This window comes from Lytechinus variegatus, chromosome 7 (genome assembly GCF_018143015.1).
Source record: "Lytechinus variegatus isolate NC3 chromosome 7, Lvar_3.0, whole genome shotgun sequence".
Classification (NCBI taxonomy): domain Eukaryota; kingdom Metazoa; phylum Echinodermata; class Echinoidea; order Temnopleuroida; family Toxopneustidae; genus Lytechinus; species Lytechinus variegatus.
Genome location: NC_054746.1, coordinates 9,911,574 through 9,927,930, shown reverse-complemented (window position 1 = coordinate 9,927,930; position 16,357 = coordinate 9,911,574). Strand labels below are relative to the sequence as shown.

At 34.1% G+C, this 16,357-nt stretch overlaps 1 protein-coding gene across 4 annotated transcripts in view; it reads right to left on the bottom strand.

The window, feature by feature from the left end:
* The window catches only part of LOC121418406 (pollen-specific leucine-rich repeat extensin-like protein 1), an 82,747-nt gene that overhangs the window by 20,469 nt on the left and 45,921 nt on the right, over positions 1-16,357 (bottom strand). For 3 of the 4 annotated variants that reach the window (XM_041612249.1, XM_041612247.1, XM_041612250.1), the window contains one exon: positions 13,570-13,602. The exons of the other annotated variant lie outside the window; for it this stretch is intronic. In XM_041612249.1, the coding sequence (XP_041468183.1) occupies positions 13,570-13,602 (33 nt within the window). The remainder of the gene's footprint in view (positions 1-13,569; positions 13,603-16,357) is intronic. 4 annotated transcript variants of the gene reach the window in all.

Here is a 16,357-nt window from a genome sequence, read left to right as displayed (position 1 = left end):
TTTCTTACTCAGACAGGTTTATTCCCAATATCCTTTTCTCCGGCCAGACTGAACTGAAACTGCTCAACCAAAAAACATTGTCAGATTAGATGGGTATTCTTTTTTCCAGGAATAGAGTGCAACAAGTACTACCTTTGTACTCTTTCATGATTCTTATTCAAAAACGTTTTGCATATTACCTATCTATCCCTAAATGTTGATAATTCAGTGCTTTGAAAAGGGAATAAACCTGTTTTTCTACAAAGGCTGCATGAAATGATATAAAATGAAGGGCCATCTCTTCTCTTAAACACTGAATACAGCAGAAAATTGAGAACTGTATGTAGGTGATATATAACTGTATCTAAAAGTACAGTGAAACCATTCCCTTTTTGCCTTGACAAACATGCACATGTATATATTCAATTCAATTCTGGTTTTATTGTGAAAATGGTACATGACAAAAGTCAGAAGACTCATATTATCATATTTACAAAGTAAAAATGTACATGTATATTATTAAAAGATTACAATATATCACAATATAGTGCTAGACAAATAATCAACAAATAAAGCCAGAAAAAATAATTTTGGACAATCTCAAAAAAAGATTAAAATTGATTGAAATTATAACATATGGCCTATGAAATGTCAATTGCAGCTTAAATCCTATTACACACAACAAATTAAACACCAGAATTTTGACAGCTAAACCTCCACAATATCCCTTGCATACCTCCACCTACACAACAATAAACACAGGTTATAAACCAGCAATACCTTATCTAACTACTGTATCTGAAGGACAGGTCTGGATGGCAATGTTCGTATCAACAATATCAAATCAATATAGCACATCAGCGCGAGTCCCGCCATTATTTTCACACTAATTCCATCACATGCTTTCATTCCTCTGCATAATTCATCGCCATGTTTTATGTAATTACGTGGAGGGTGGGTGGGTGAGAAAGGTGAGTGGAGGAGAGAGAGAGGGAGAATGTGTATGTGAGATGCGGGCCCTCTTTATTGGTGGATGATTGTGTAAAATTGAATTTGACGGACTATGTGTCAAGTTGTTTTTTTTATATATATATTTCGGTAGTCACGAGAGCTTTCCGAACTCAAAGAGGAGAGGCTCAAAGCCCATGGAATTTAATTAAAACCCAATGAAAGTCACGGCACAGCAATATTTCAATAAATTACCGGCATGTTTGCCACCATTAAAATACAGCGTGTGGCGTAGTAGGATGACATGCAAGTCGTCATTGTTTGATAATAACTAGAAACATCAACCACTTTTGTTTATCCATGAAGGTGCAGTCTTCATACTGACTGAATAGCATTTTTCAGAGAATTCAATTTACAATGTATGAATTTATGTTATGAAATCCTGGTAATCTTTATTCTGTGAAAATGCATAAAGTGAACAATCAAACATATATTTATCAAACAGAAATAATATAAAAATGGGCTTTAATACTGTTAAAATTCAATTTTTTATCCAAAAATACTGTTAAAATTCAAATTTTTATCCAAAATTTCATTAAAAATACATTACTATTAGAGAAAAATATATTTGCACTATGAATTTTACCCAGGTTGCCAAAAAACTTTTGATGATCGATATTCATATTGACTTTTTTAAATGTGAAAAAAGACTTGTCATGTATTCAGTTTTAATAACTTGAACTGCATGAAGTAATTAACATTTTCTATTTTTTGTGGTTTTTTTTAGACATAAACATCTCATAATGTAGATATATTAATTGCAGTCCATCACAATTCAGTTTAGTGTAATTATTTGTACTCTCACTTATTGATCCATTTAAGTAATATCCCCCACTGCTTACATTATGATAATAAAGAAGTGCACTATTGTCTTCAACAGTTTAACATCTACCATTGATATCAGTCATGTGACTTTTTACATGTTTGCATGTAGGAATAATTAATTTATCCCCCAAGCTGTACTTTGTGTGGGAAGATGATTGGACCCATCATAAATCATATCATGATATGACAGCTTGCTTGAATTCATTTCACTTTCAATTTATTACTCAGATGTAGGCGGGTTTAACCCATTTAGTTGCATTATAGTGCCTAATAGACTTGAGTGCAGAAAAGCAAGTCTTTCTTTATTACATTTAGATTGGGTTCAGGAATGACAAGGTGATCAGAATATCTGATGTTTATCACGTATGGGCAATTTCACGGTCACTTGCATTACAGCTTTAAATGTCTTGTCTAATACTTGGTGCTGTCACTTTAAGAGGGATGAGTCTTTCTTTCAAGTTTATATTGTCAATTTATCTTGATATCCGAGGCTTTAAAATAATACACACAGAAAAGTTGTGTGATGTATATTGTTGACGCCGTGACATTAAAAAATTGGTCAGTCACATTACACAAAAAGGACATGAAAAAAAGCGACTGATTACTTCTTTTTTCTTTCAAATCAAAACAATTTTACCAGTTTCAATACCTGCAAAGAATTACTTACATATAGCAATCTAGATGAGACATTTGAATTTGGGAAGTCACTTTGAGTTTCTTTTGTAGATACAAAAACTCTGGTCAGTCGCATTACAGTCTGTCGCATTACGGTCAGTCGCATTACGGTCTGTTGCATTACACTTTTTCCGGCACCACAAATTTGACATGTTTTTAAACATTCCCACTGCTTATATTGGTTATGTTTGTTTCTGTTAAACTGAAATTAAGTAAAAAAAATATATATATATGTAGTCCCATGCACATTGTTTTTGTATGGTTTGAATTCCCCTATCAGGAGATGTGTAAGAAAAAAATGTGAGGCTTATTTTGATCCCCTTTGTATTTATGAACTTCTATATGAGTTTTATAAGAAAATTTTGATCCAGATTTGAAATAGAGCCAATTCAAATTTGTTTGAATGTCCGCTTTTGCTTGGAATTACCCACATACTTTTGTACTTTATTACATGATATTATTTTAAATATCTGATTTTTATCATAAATACATGTGGTACTTTATCATGTGATGTAAATTCCATCACATTCAACCTAGGGCTGCAATATTTTTTTTCTAAAATATGTAAATGATCAAAATTAAAGCAACCTGAAACAATCTGAAGTACCCAGAAATTATAAATTTTCCCATGTGATATCTGTGTAGGCCTACTTACTCCGCAGCATACTTCTTTATACTCATGAAAATTTCAAGGACTTTGGACGGAGAATACAGTGTCGTAGATCATTTACGCTGTGTTGACCATAAAATAATCCTTGATTTTAAAAAAGATGGTTTAGAACAGAGCAGCATTGTGTATAAAACTGCTATGCAGCATAGGAGTTTTATGCAGCATGTGCAATTCAGTCTTTGTAACTGCAATGCATGATACAATGAATACCATACAATATAAAAAAGGATTTGCACATGAATTGACAGTCAAATGTATTATTGATCCGATACCCTGGTCGAACCATGCTATGAATATTCAAACAGTATTGCCACTTCACACAGTCCCATCCATTCACTTTCCTTTCAGAATTCATTGAGACATGAGAAGCAGCAACTCCATTACTTGGTTCGTCACATCTGAGAAACTTCTTGAATCAAAAACTTGATTGATCTTGCAGCGTTATGTCAAACAACTTTCTTACTTTACTTCCGATGATGAAGTCTGGAAAGAGTTTTGGCGCTAGTTCTGTAAAATGGCTATGCACTGTGACGGGCAGATTAGGATCTTGTATGAACCCCTGAATTAGAGTCAAGGTACTGTTAGGTAATTTGCTTTTCTGATTTCAAAATGGAAAGAGCAAAAACAAAATATTGAGTGAAAATTTATTACATTTTTTAGATTTAAAACAGAAGAAGTCATTTTTAAATATTTTGATTCAAGAATGAAATATAAAAACGGGAAAACTGAAAAACGGTTCATTTTTTTCTGTTTTACTGTGTTTACATATTTAAATTTTTCCTTTGAAAAACACAAAAACTTGTCACTCTAACTGAAGCAATAGGTATGGTCATACAAGGACGCTTTTTAGATGTTGCCTTACCAGACATCATTTACGAGTTCCTTATAACCAATGTTTTGCGCAAATGCAAAATATGATTGAGAAGTTGTAACGCTCTAGATTTCTGACTACATTAGCCATGCCTCCACCACGCCTCTCACTGACCCAAAACACCCCGTTGCGTTAAGTATATAAATTTGCGGAATGCGGAAACAAACATGTACGCATATCATATAGGACAATCCAAAGTAGATCTTGTGAGCATTAATAATCATAAATAGGCATTGAATCGTTTAGATCTATTTTTTGTAGTAAAAATGGGTGAAAAAATATTGTTTATAAAATATTTGAAAAAGCAGTAGATCCTATTGAAAAGAGAGTAAAAAGCGGTAGGTGGTCAAAATGCTTGAAAAGCGGTGACTACGCCAAAAGCGTAAGAGTTGGCAACTATGCTCTCTGCCCCTTCGAGATTATTTTCTCCCCTGCTTCAGATTCCTCATCTCCTCTGGATTTAAAGAATGTAACAGAACTAAAATCATCCAATGTAAAATTACCAAGATTTGTGGTTCAGAAATATCCATTCACATTGTTTCTATGTTCACTGACTGAGCCAAGAATGAATACTTGAAAAGCATTCTCTCACTGATCCCCCCCCCTCCCCTCCAAATCCATTACCCCCAAACTTCAAATATCACAAGGAGTTTCTGAATGCTGCACACACTGCGCGTCATTAGAAAGCAATGACCTTTTCCCCTCCTCGTTCCTTCTTGATACATGATGGCCCTGAAAGAGGAAGGACGGGGCACATTAACATCAGAGAGAGAGGCGACATATCAGAATGGTAATCAGAACGGACCGAAAGGGCCGATCGTCTTCACCTTCCACCTGTAAGCCTGGGCACACAACTTACATCAGAAAACCGATACACAGCGATTCCCCTCGCCCTGACTGACTGTTTACACTAAGAGGCCTGCTACCACTGACATTTCTCCTTCATCGCACACAGTACATCCATCAAGCATGCTACGGAGTGGGAATCTAGTTAGAGATTCCAGCAGATTTGGACATTACTGCTGGATGGACTATTAAAAGACCTTCAAAGGCAGTGTATATATTTCCTGGCAATGTCTTATCACATTTTCTAATCCTGAATAACCATGAAATAAAAAATAATATTGCGAATTATTATTCAAAACAATTTGCTTGAAGGGAGTATGAAATGAATTATAATTTTTTTCTCAGTAATTAAAGAAGTGTGCATCTACTTCAAATCATGTTATAAAACCATCCTTTATAAAGCGTTATTTTCATTTATCAAAACAATGCCCTGTACACATATTTCCATGTGCTTTCTGTTTTTATTTTTCTCCCTAGACAAGGGTAACCTTGAAAACATGCCCTTAATTTCTTTTAAGAATACATGAAAATAATATGAGGGAAAAAGGATACTCAAGCATAAAGGAATGAATTCTATATAAACAACCATTTCTTCCTTGTCTCATTTCTGCAAATAATACCATCTGTGTGATTTAACACTAAACAAATGCACTACAGAAATATCAAGATTCCATCCCAAATTCATACCCTTTTTAAACATTATTCTGGTCGCCGAGCCAGTCGTAGTTTGCTATACCTCCTGGTTATACATCCTACCATTACCACTGATACCGTGTTTACATGTGATCGGCAGAACCGTGAGCCAATGCAGAATCGGCTTTTTTGTTGCGTGTAAACGTAATTAACTTGCATAGGCTTGCGGTTCAGAATCAGCAATTTTGCACCACCAAAGTAGTAGGTTCAGAACCACAAGCCGATGCAGAATCAGCTTTTTTACAACGTGTAAACAGAAAGCTAATTCTGCATCGGCAATTGGCGCACATTTCATTTACTTAACCATTGTGACATATTTCAAAGCGCACGGATTCAGCGTTGTCTTTATTATGACGCATAATGTTGGTGAGGGGATCATTTCATGTTTTTGCCCCAAAAGCCGATTCTGAACCGCGAGCCGATGCCGCGTGTAAACGCGGTGCAAGATAAACACAAAAGCCGATTCTGCATTGGCTCGCTGTTCTGAACCAAAACACATGTAAACACGGTATAAGATAACCAAACTCACATTTCTATTATTATCTCGGACCCAGGTAGGTTTGTTTATGCAAGAGAGTCCAGACAACCACAAACATCAATTTCAGGGCTGATAAATTCATGAATAAAAACCAAATACCCTGGATTGAGTTTAGGTGCACACATTCCCTACTGAGAGATATAAAGGGAATTACTCAATAATTTATTTGAATCTTAAAAAAGGGTTGTTTTTAGGGGTTTTAAACCATTTTTACGTATCAAGCCTCAGTAAGCATATTCAACTAAATGTATAACATTCGAATTATTGCTTACATCTTATGTACAGGATTACTATTAAATGACAATCTTGATTATTTCTCTAAATCCTGTTATTCTTCTATTTCATATACAATGTATCACGTTTGAAACAAAAATAGCTGTTTCAAATTTCTTTTGTAGAATAATAGAGGAGACATCTAATTATTGTGACTTTGAATTCATATGGATTGTTTGAATGTGTTAAATGGGTCAGATGAAAACTTAATCAAAATTTAAAATTGCCCAGTTTTTAATTTTAATTTAACAAGTATATAATGAGTTGAACTGTAAGCTTGAACTATCATCACTGAGGTCCGCAAAAAAAAGTCAAAGAAGCTTTTTAAAGAGTGTTCTATAACCATTTCGTTAATAACCTTAAATGCAATACACATCAAGCATGAACTTGCAAAGGTAATTCTGACTTTCAAATGGAACTGTGACAATATATACACAGCTAATGCCAAGCCTGTATATTTTTTCACAATATTAGAATTACAGATTCATGCAATCGCATCCGGAATCATGTCTCGTCTAAAAATAAAAACATAAATATACATGATATACATTGTGGTTTAGATCTATTTCAGCGACTAAATTTCCTTTGGTAATACTCCTGACAGATAAAATTTTTATCAACTCTTTAACAGAGAATCTCCTGGGCTCTATGAACTTTATATGCATTATGTGGTTCAAATAGGAACTTTGATATTCAAGGTTTGAATTTATAGCCATTTTATGGTTAAAGCCAGATCATCAAAATTCATAGTGTTATCATGTTTGCACTATTTGGCATCAGCATACTGATTACATAGGTAGCACCTGATTCAATGAAGCAGTAATTCTTGTCGATGAATAGTGATTGAATGAACATTATCCTTTTCAAGGTGGTAACTTGGCTCTCTACGGAATGATTGAATCAAGATTTGTTTAATCTAAGATTTAAATTGCAGCATATTATATCTGAAAACGATTATACAGGTTATGACTTGATGATGTTAAGCCCCATGAAAAATTATTTCAGAACAGAGATTTTAATAATAATAATAATATAGAGTATTTCTAAAGCGCCAAATCCACATTGATTATGTGCTCAAGGCGCTGAAAAATATACTTGGTATATCATTATTACCCCGGCTGTAGCTGAGCGGCCATATAGGCGCTAAAGCATTCAAGGAATAAATCCTACCGGGTACCCATTCACCTCACCTGGGTCGAGTGCAGCACAATGTGGATAAATTTCTTGCCGAAGGAAATTACGCCATGGCTGGGATTCGAACCCACGACCCTCTGTTTCAAAGTCCGAAGACTAATCCACTGGGCCACAACGCTCCATTAAGGTCATATTTAAAGTCATATTTCACTTCAACCATCTATAATCGTAATAATACTAACAGGTTTCAAACAAAATATGTAATAATTTTCACCATGAATACATAATTTCTTGCTCAAATAGATGATGCATTTTGCTGAATGAAGGTTTAAGCATTAGAGCAATTTGACTTCATGCCAAAAGCATTTCCCCTCTCAGTTCTTATAAACTACGAATCAACATAAATTTCCACATGCCTTTCAAATTACCCAATAGCATGCAATTTCCTGACAATCCAGATAGTACACTAATTTTTTATATTCATTTTTTACTCATCATACTGAACTAAAACATTCATAGACTAAATTATAACTCAACACAACAGGATCGGATCAAATTTTGCTCTGAAACCTCGAAAAATTCCCTGTACCTCCATTTCCTTTCTGACTGCATTACAGATCAAAATCTCTGCATATATACATGATTTTCTTATTTTTGTCGGATGTGGAAAGCTGTTGAATCTTCATAGATTTTCAAAGGTTGTCTTGAATTTCTATTTAATGTGCCTTTTTGTGATAGTCTCTTTCTGTATAATCAGAACGCAGTTCCGTCTTTCCTTCCCAAAGACCTCGGCCCTGTAACATACAACTTAGTGATTGATCGCAAGGATGTTTTTTATTACTGATCATACACAATGATCAATGTGATCAATCCTCAAAAGCAGCCCCTACGATCAATTGCATAGCTTTATGTTGCAAGGGCCTTCTATGTCACATAAACCTTGCATTCATGAGCTTGTTAAGTTTTCATTGGATTCAGAAACCTGGAGCATCTTGAATTCGAATGAGTTCTGGATTGTCAGGATAAGGTTTCGGCTTGCCCTTGGGAGCGTTCCATAAAGCACCATGTTGGTGATTTTCACTTGACAAATTTGCTCTGAGCCAATCAGCTGCAAAGATTTCAGTAGCTTATAACAAACAGTCAGTGTGAATCACGGACGATCAGTTTCGTGAAATGTTCCTTGGATAAACTCCCTCAGGAGTCATAGAGAAGGAGACAAAACGGCAAGTCTGGGAAGTGCAATTGTCAAAAACCCTTTGGAAAATATGGCCCAAACCCTGAGGGGTTGTAACTGTAATATTGAATCCCTATGGCTAATACATAACATTGTACCATATTGCCATGATTGTACCGTTCACAATACAGTTCACATGGGAGATACACAATACGTTCTATCATCCACTATGCAAAACTAGAAAATTCGGAGGGTGAATACATAAATTTCAGTCATTTTTTTCCCCCAACTGTCAACATGTATTTTTTGCATTCAGAAATTTTACCCGAAATTAAGTTTTCCCTTACTCCACTGGCATGGGAAAACTCACATGAATTGTAAAATTTTTTTTGTTGTTTTCTTTCTTTTTTAATCTTTCTATACCTAATGACAGGAAAGTATATAAAGATGATTTCTTATTAAATTGAGTTGAGTTAAAATGAAAATAAACCAAACTTAAACTTGAATCTATATATTCTAATGGGCGGGGATAATACTAGGGAATACCAAAGTGATTATTATAACATGAAAATGTATTGGCAAGTTTTAGGCACTATACATGAGCTTCGTAATAGTACTGGAAAGAGCAACAAAAATTATGCACTTATCCCCCCCCCCCCCCCCCAATATTTCCGATTAACAAGTTTAGAAGTAGAGTACTTCACATCAACAGTAAATATAATTAAAAGTGTAACCTCCCTTTTTTTGTTCAGGTCATTGTATCCAAGCTGATAGATGGAATAACTAACTGACCAGGGGCCTCTTTCATAAAGGACTTACCCCTACAGAAATTTCCAAGCTTGCGGGAAGCGTGCGACTAGCTTGCGCAAGCTTGCGGCATGCTAGTAACTAGCATGCGGTTAGCTTAATAAGCGTGTGATATGCGTGCAGAGTAATAGTTAAGCGATCTTTTAGCGAGCAGGGACTGTTCGCTAGCATGCACTCGCTTATTAAGCGAGTGCCCTGCTAGTCGCATGCTAGTTACTAGCAAGCGGCACGCTTAAATTTCGGTAGGGGTTCAACTGTTGTAGCTTTGCCATTATGGCAACTACCATGGTAACAGGGCTCAGCAGCCAATCAGAATCATGGTTGCCATGGTAGGTGCCATAATGGCAAAGTTACAACAGTTGTTAAGTCCTTTACAAAAAAGATCCCAGGGCCCGTAAAACAAAGATTCGCGATCAATCGCCTAATGAAATACCCTATCAAGATCATCCTTGCATGCTAATTTGGTCAATAGAGTAACCAAGAACCAATCAGAATTCTTCTTTCAAATTAGCGATTAATCGCTAACCTATGTGTTACAGGGCCCAGGTTCAGTTCAATTCAGTTCAATTCATTCATTTTCTCAGCATTAAAAAAATGATATATACAATATATACATGAATGACAAATAGTATCAGAGAAAATTGGAAACTACAGAAAAGTTTATAAAAACACCAAGTCAAATCTTACAGGTAATGCCTTGAATCTTCTTTGCATTTTATCATTCACATATCAGGTAAGACCCCTTCATGACACCTGGATAGAATTTGAACAACTTTGCACTAATTGCAGATATTTTATTTAAATGAAACTGTTTCTGGGTTTATATACATGTACTCTACCCTGATTCCAAATAAACATCATTAAATATGACAACCAAAATGAATATCATCAAATATGACGATAGAGAGAAATACTGATGCTGAAATTGCTCATGCTAGTGCATGTAAAATATTTAAAAGACCCTTGAAATACAATAAATTTAAGAAAAAATGATGAAAATGTGAATAATTCAACTGACATGAAAAAAGTGGTATTTACAGTGTTACATGAAAATCTTCAAAAGGGGTGATCTACATTTCTACATGGTTACTGTTATATAATTTATAATGCTTGGTTTCTAATAGCTTTGTACATTATACAAGTTCAGCTCTTTGAATATGATTTTTTATTTGGGAAATAAGATGGAACTCCATCATTACAGAGCAAACAAGTTTAATTTTGTGAAATATGGATCATTCCATTTCCAGATTGATGACTATAGAACAGATTAAAGAGACATTTTGTAGCAAAAGGAATATTAACTCACATATTCATCATAGACTTCAATCCTATATTAAAGTTTGGACAATCTCCTTAAAAGCATGTCTTTACTCCAATTACATCATATGAATGTGAAAATATTGATATGAAATAAAACCATTATCTCAAGCAAGAAAAGGGCTAAAATTTCAGGATATAATCTTTGACTGTGCCTGTCTGATATCCAGTAACTAAATCTTTCATAAAGATTAGCATTTTTAAGTTATCACAGAAAATAAACAAATTACTGAGAGAGGGCACAAAATACAAAATTTTTATTTTCACGAAGATCTAATTAAATGGTTGAAAAAAATCAATGACCAATACACTTTTGTAAGATTGGAATTTTAAATGAATGCCAAAACTTTAGAAAGGCTTGAAAGTCCTTGTAGCTCTGAATAATACATGTACATGGGCCTTGGAATAAAGGCTACAAATTATATTACTTATTTGTGACCATATTTATCTTTAAGTCAGCAGTTATTTAAGCATTTAAGATAGGAAAGCTTTTAGGAGGTGATGAATCGCCAAATTAAATGAAACTGATACTTGAGAACAGTAAGAAATTATGCGAAACCCACACAAACTATACAAAAATAACACAACATCCATACACTATAAATAGACTATCAATTCAAAGAAATTTTATAGAGGTTGTGAGATTCTATGGCAAGATAAGAAAAATGTTGCTGAAAACCCCCCCTGTGAAATTTGACAAGTTGGACACCTTTTCAAAAGTCTGTGACTTTGCAGGAATCCTGCAATAAAATACAAAAGAACAAGTGGAGATATGACATCATCAGCCCACCTAATGAATATTCATGACGACTGTTTTCACAAAATATTGCTCAACTTAATAATTCAATAACTTTGTTATTTGTTATCCGTTTTTGACGAAATTTGGGGCATTTTGCTCAGTGAATTTTACTCTATTGATTAAGATATAAATACTTTCAGCCCCGACCATCCCTTTAAATATGACAATCAAGATGAATATCATCAAATATGGCAATAGAGAGAGAGACATACTGATGCTGAAATTGCTCATACTGGTGCATGTAAAATATTTAAAAGACCCTTGAAGAAAATAAAGCTAAGAAAAATTGATGAAAATGTGAAAAAAATAATTCAACCGACATGAAAAAAATGGTCTTTCCCTGTATACCCCATTTTTTTTAACCTATGATGAAATGCGAGAATGGGTAATTTGAAATGCAGCTTGGCAGTTTCATGCAGGGAGAGACGCTCGGGAAATTTATTTTTCAAAAAAATGTTTTAACTAACCATGAATCGCAGAGAGGAATCCTAACCCTTCGCTTCCCTACTAACACTGATGCCTACAAGTGGTAGACCGATATAAGAGCAATGTATAATTTCTATAAAAGTTTAGAGGGTATACCAGCAGATCTGTTGTAAAATTATTTGATGTTGTAAATAATGAGAAATATGCTTGATGATGTTTTTAGATATAAACATTAAATGAAATAAAAATGAGAACAGCTTATTTGTTGTAAAGCATTCCATGATCCTTGTAAATAATAATATCCTAAATGATATCTTGGTATGAGGTAGAGTTTTTAATGTTATGTTTGTAGAGATAAAAAGCAAATGAAACATATAGGAATACTTAGGGTTGCTTAAAAGGGCAGTTTGATGAGGAAGTAATGATGGAAACATAAGTAGTAAAAGAGTTTGTAGAAATGACGGCTAGTATGGGAATAAAATATGTATCATATGATGAAAACTTTGTAATCTAAATTTTCGTGTGTTGGGGATAAAGTATTATTCTATATCAACTTAAACAACGATTTTATAGTTTTCATACATTGAAAATACTGAAATACTGACAGAAAATTAAAGGAAAAGTACCAGGAATATTTAATCAATGAATGATTTATACATGTAAGTTTTAATTTACAGCAGTGGAATGTCGTTTCATTTTTTTTTTTCAAATTAAAAAGGTAGCCTGATTCAATAAAGATATGATTTTTTCCTAATTATGAGATAATTTTATAATCATAAAATACAGATATTTTTTTAGTTTATTTTGCAGGGGCAGAGGGACACTGAAATCATTTTGAAAGACAGGAAAGATTTAATGTACTAGCAGAAAAATCTATGAACTGAAAATATATCTTTTAAAAAATCAAAATGGACATAAATATTTAAAACAAAATAAGATGATTGTACTAGTATGAGAAAAATATATATATAGTCTGGTTTTCTGCTTCATAATTTGTAGCATATCATTTTGGAACACACAAGGGACTTTATGAAATGAAAAGAAACAAAACAAAGATACGACTTTCAACAATTATTTCCATGCTTCCAAACAAAACCAATTACCGCAACAGATACATTCCTTGAAAATGGCAAAAAGAGAAGAAACATGATACTATATAATCTTTTCGACTCGATGATCATGACAATCAGCCGCTAATGCTTTGAAACTCATGATTTTGCTTTGAACACCGTAAGGGTGCATGGGTTTCCAATGGGATTACACTCACTCACAAAAAACAACAGAAATCCAATAAATATATTGATGAACAATAACATACCATGAACTTTTAAGAAATAATAAATTCACACAAAAATCACACAATGATCGAGTGCAACTTCACAGCATCCATGGGACTTTGAAAGGAAAATTTTAAAAGTTTTCATTTCAAAATGAGGTTTAAATGAAGAATATATTGTATGTTTACAATGTGTGCAAATAAATATTCTGATAATGAAAGATACAAAAAGAATTGTCTTGGTTTTTAATATTTTACCTGGTCTTCATAAAGCAGTTGTGTCTCTCTTTCCTGAGTAAGTAAGAAATAAATTTGGATCACAGCTTTAAAATGAGCGTCTTAATCTTTGATCTCCATATTGCGTCCTAACACTCATAAATGCAAGAAGAGAGTTTCAGAAATTAAAGAGCAAAATATGCATGTGTATAATCCTTTGAAAGTATAATAGCAGACTCTGTATGGGAAGGGGCTTTGGGACTGATTTTACCCCCCCCCCCTTTCCCTTAATCCCCTAAAAATTTCTTGCGAACAAATATTCCAAACATGTGTATGCCCTAACATAATACCTATACAGAAACTCACTAAATCAAATTGTAGAAGTCTCATAATGCCCACAATTCAACAAAGAAAGTTATATAGAAATGTTGAGACATATGTAACAATTACAAATGGATGGTTGGATGCTAAATTAATACATTCAAGTGATGTGGAATAATTATTCTTCATAAGTTTGGCTTTGTGATAAACAAAAATATATGAAAATAATTGCTCTTCATTAATTTCATTCTGACAACTTCACATTCTATTTTTCTAAATGAAAATCATGCTGTAAGCCATTTGATATTTTTGTATGCCCTGCTTGTTCTGTTACTCAGATATTTCCTGGGTGCTCCTTCTATGTGTGTATATATTTTATTCCTTTGTTGAACGATTTGAATGTCAATAAAGTGATGAATTACTACTTGGCTTGGCATGGAATTTACTCAACTTTCTTGCTGCTTGCTGGCAACATACATGAATACTGAATGAATTTGTGTGTCACTATGCTCAAATTTATTACACAACTGCTTTTTTATCAAATTGAATTAAAATGCATGTCTTCCAAAGTGTAAATATGCAGTATAAAGTTTTTTTTTCTGAAAAACAACAAACTAAAACTTCATATTGCACCTGGAAGTGGCAAAACGTCAAAGGAAGAACTTTTCTCTTCTGTTTTTATGAAGGCGGGGATAAACGCTTTTTAATATGATTTCATCAGACAGGCGAAGTTGCATGTGTATTCAACTGCTTTTGTTTGATATTTGAGGGATTACAATCAAATATATCCCCAAAGTATCCCGCAAATGAGGATATAAAAACAATACAAATTTATCAGATACCATACAAAGCTCAGGCGACGATTTCTTGAGAATTTTAGACGAACCCGACTTATCTTTCAAAGGACGAGAGATTAATGTAAATGATACATGCTTATCTGCATGCTGTGAGCAATCTTGCAGTCTAGTTTACCTTTGTTTTAGATCGGACTCAGAAATTGAAAACTGTCACAAATTCCACTGTTGGAAACAACCTTGAGAGCTTATAGACACCTCATTTCCTCATTCAGACTCTGATGTAGTTTAAATTGGCATTTGAAATACCAACTGACTGTGTGTTTTTTTTATATGAATATGGATGCATGTCTGTCGGAATATGAGAGAATAATTCATGATTAGAAAGGCTCAGAGGAAAATTAATTGCTTCTTTTTCATGGCACCCCCCCCTTCCTCCCCAAAGGTAATATCCGGTTGGTCTATTGTGCAAATACACATGCTGTAGTACCATAAATACTGCTTAAGTGAAATAAACATACCATGTAGATTTGGTGTGCTTTGATAAATATACAAACTAGGACTTGATACAATTGAAGGGGAAGGGCATTGGTGTACACATTTACGGCCAGAAAAATGTTTTTAAAAAGGATGTTCTAGTGGAATGAGATCAGGGGCGGCGGAGCGAAGTTGAAAGTGGGGGGGGGGCAGGGAAAAAAGAACAAATTTTCTTGTGAAAAGGGCACCATCTTAAAACAAAGAAAAGAAATGATCTAACCAGTGTCATTTGGGGGCTAGATATGTGGTATCACGTAAATTTATAAGCTGTGAGCGAGCAAAAATTTTGACATTCTTATAACAAAAATCCAAGTTTTTTTAAGCTTTTGACAACTAGTATAAACAAGTGGAATGCCTCTGGCCGTCTCACCTGCATCACGCGGTTCAATATAGCAGCAGTGCTCACTTTGAATACTACTCTAACTCGCACAAGATGTTCAGTGATACATGGTTACTCTTATGTCCACTTTTTATGAACTAGACCAATAAACTTACAGAGATATGATGGTTACTCAACAAAAAACCCCAACATGGCCAAAGTTCATTGACCTTACATGACCTTTGATCTTGATCATGTGACCTGAAACTCGAACAGGATGTTCAGTGATACTTGATTACTCTTATGTACAAGTTTCATGAATCAGATCCATAAACTTTCAAAGTTATGATGGTAATTCAACAGATATCCCCAATTCGGCCAAAGTTCATTGACCCTAAATGACCTTTGACCTTGGTCATGTGACGTGAAACTCATGTAGGATGTTCAGTGATACTTGATTAACCTTATGTCCAAGTTTCATGAACTAGGTCCATATATTTTCGAAGTTATGATGACATTTCAAAAACTTAACCTCAGGTTAAGATTTCGATGTTGATTCCTCCAACATGGTCTAAGTTCATTGACCCTAAATGACCTTTGACCTTGGTCATGTGACATGAAACTCTTATAGGATGTTCAGTAATACTTGATTAACCTTATGGCAAAGTTTTATTAACTAGGTCCATATACTTTCTAAGTTATGATGTCATTTCAAAAACTTAACCTCAGGTTAAGATTTGATGTTGACGACGCCGCCGCCGTCGGAAAAGCGGCGCCTATAGTCTCACTTTGCTTCGCAGGTGAGACAACTAGTATAAATGATATCATATTCCTTTTTTCTCTTTTTGTTGGTCGTGAA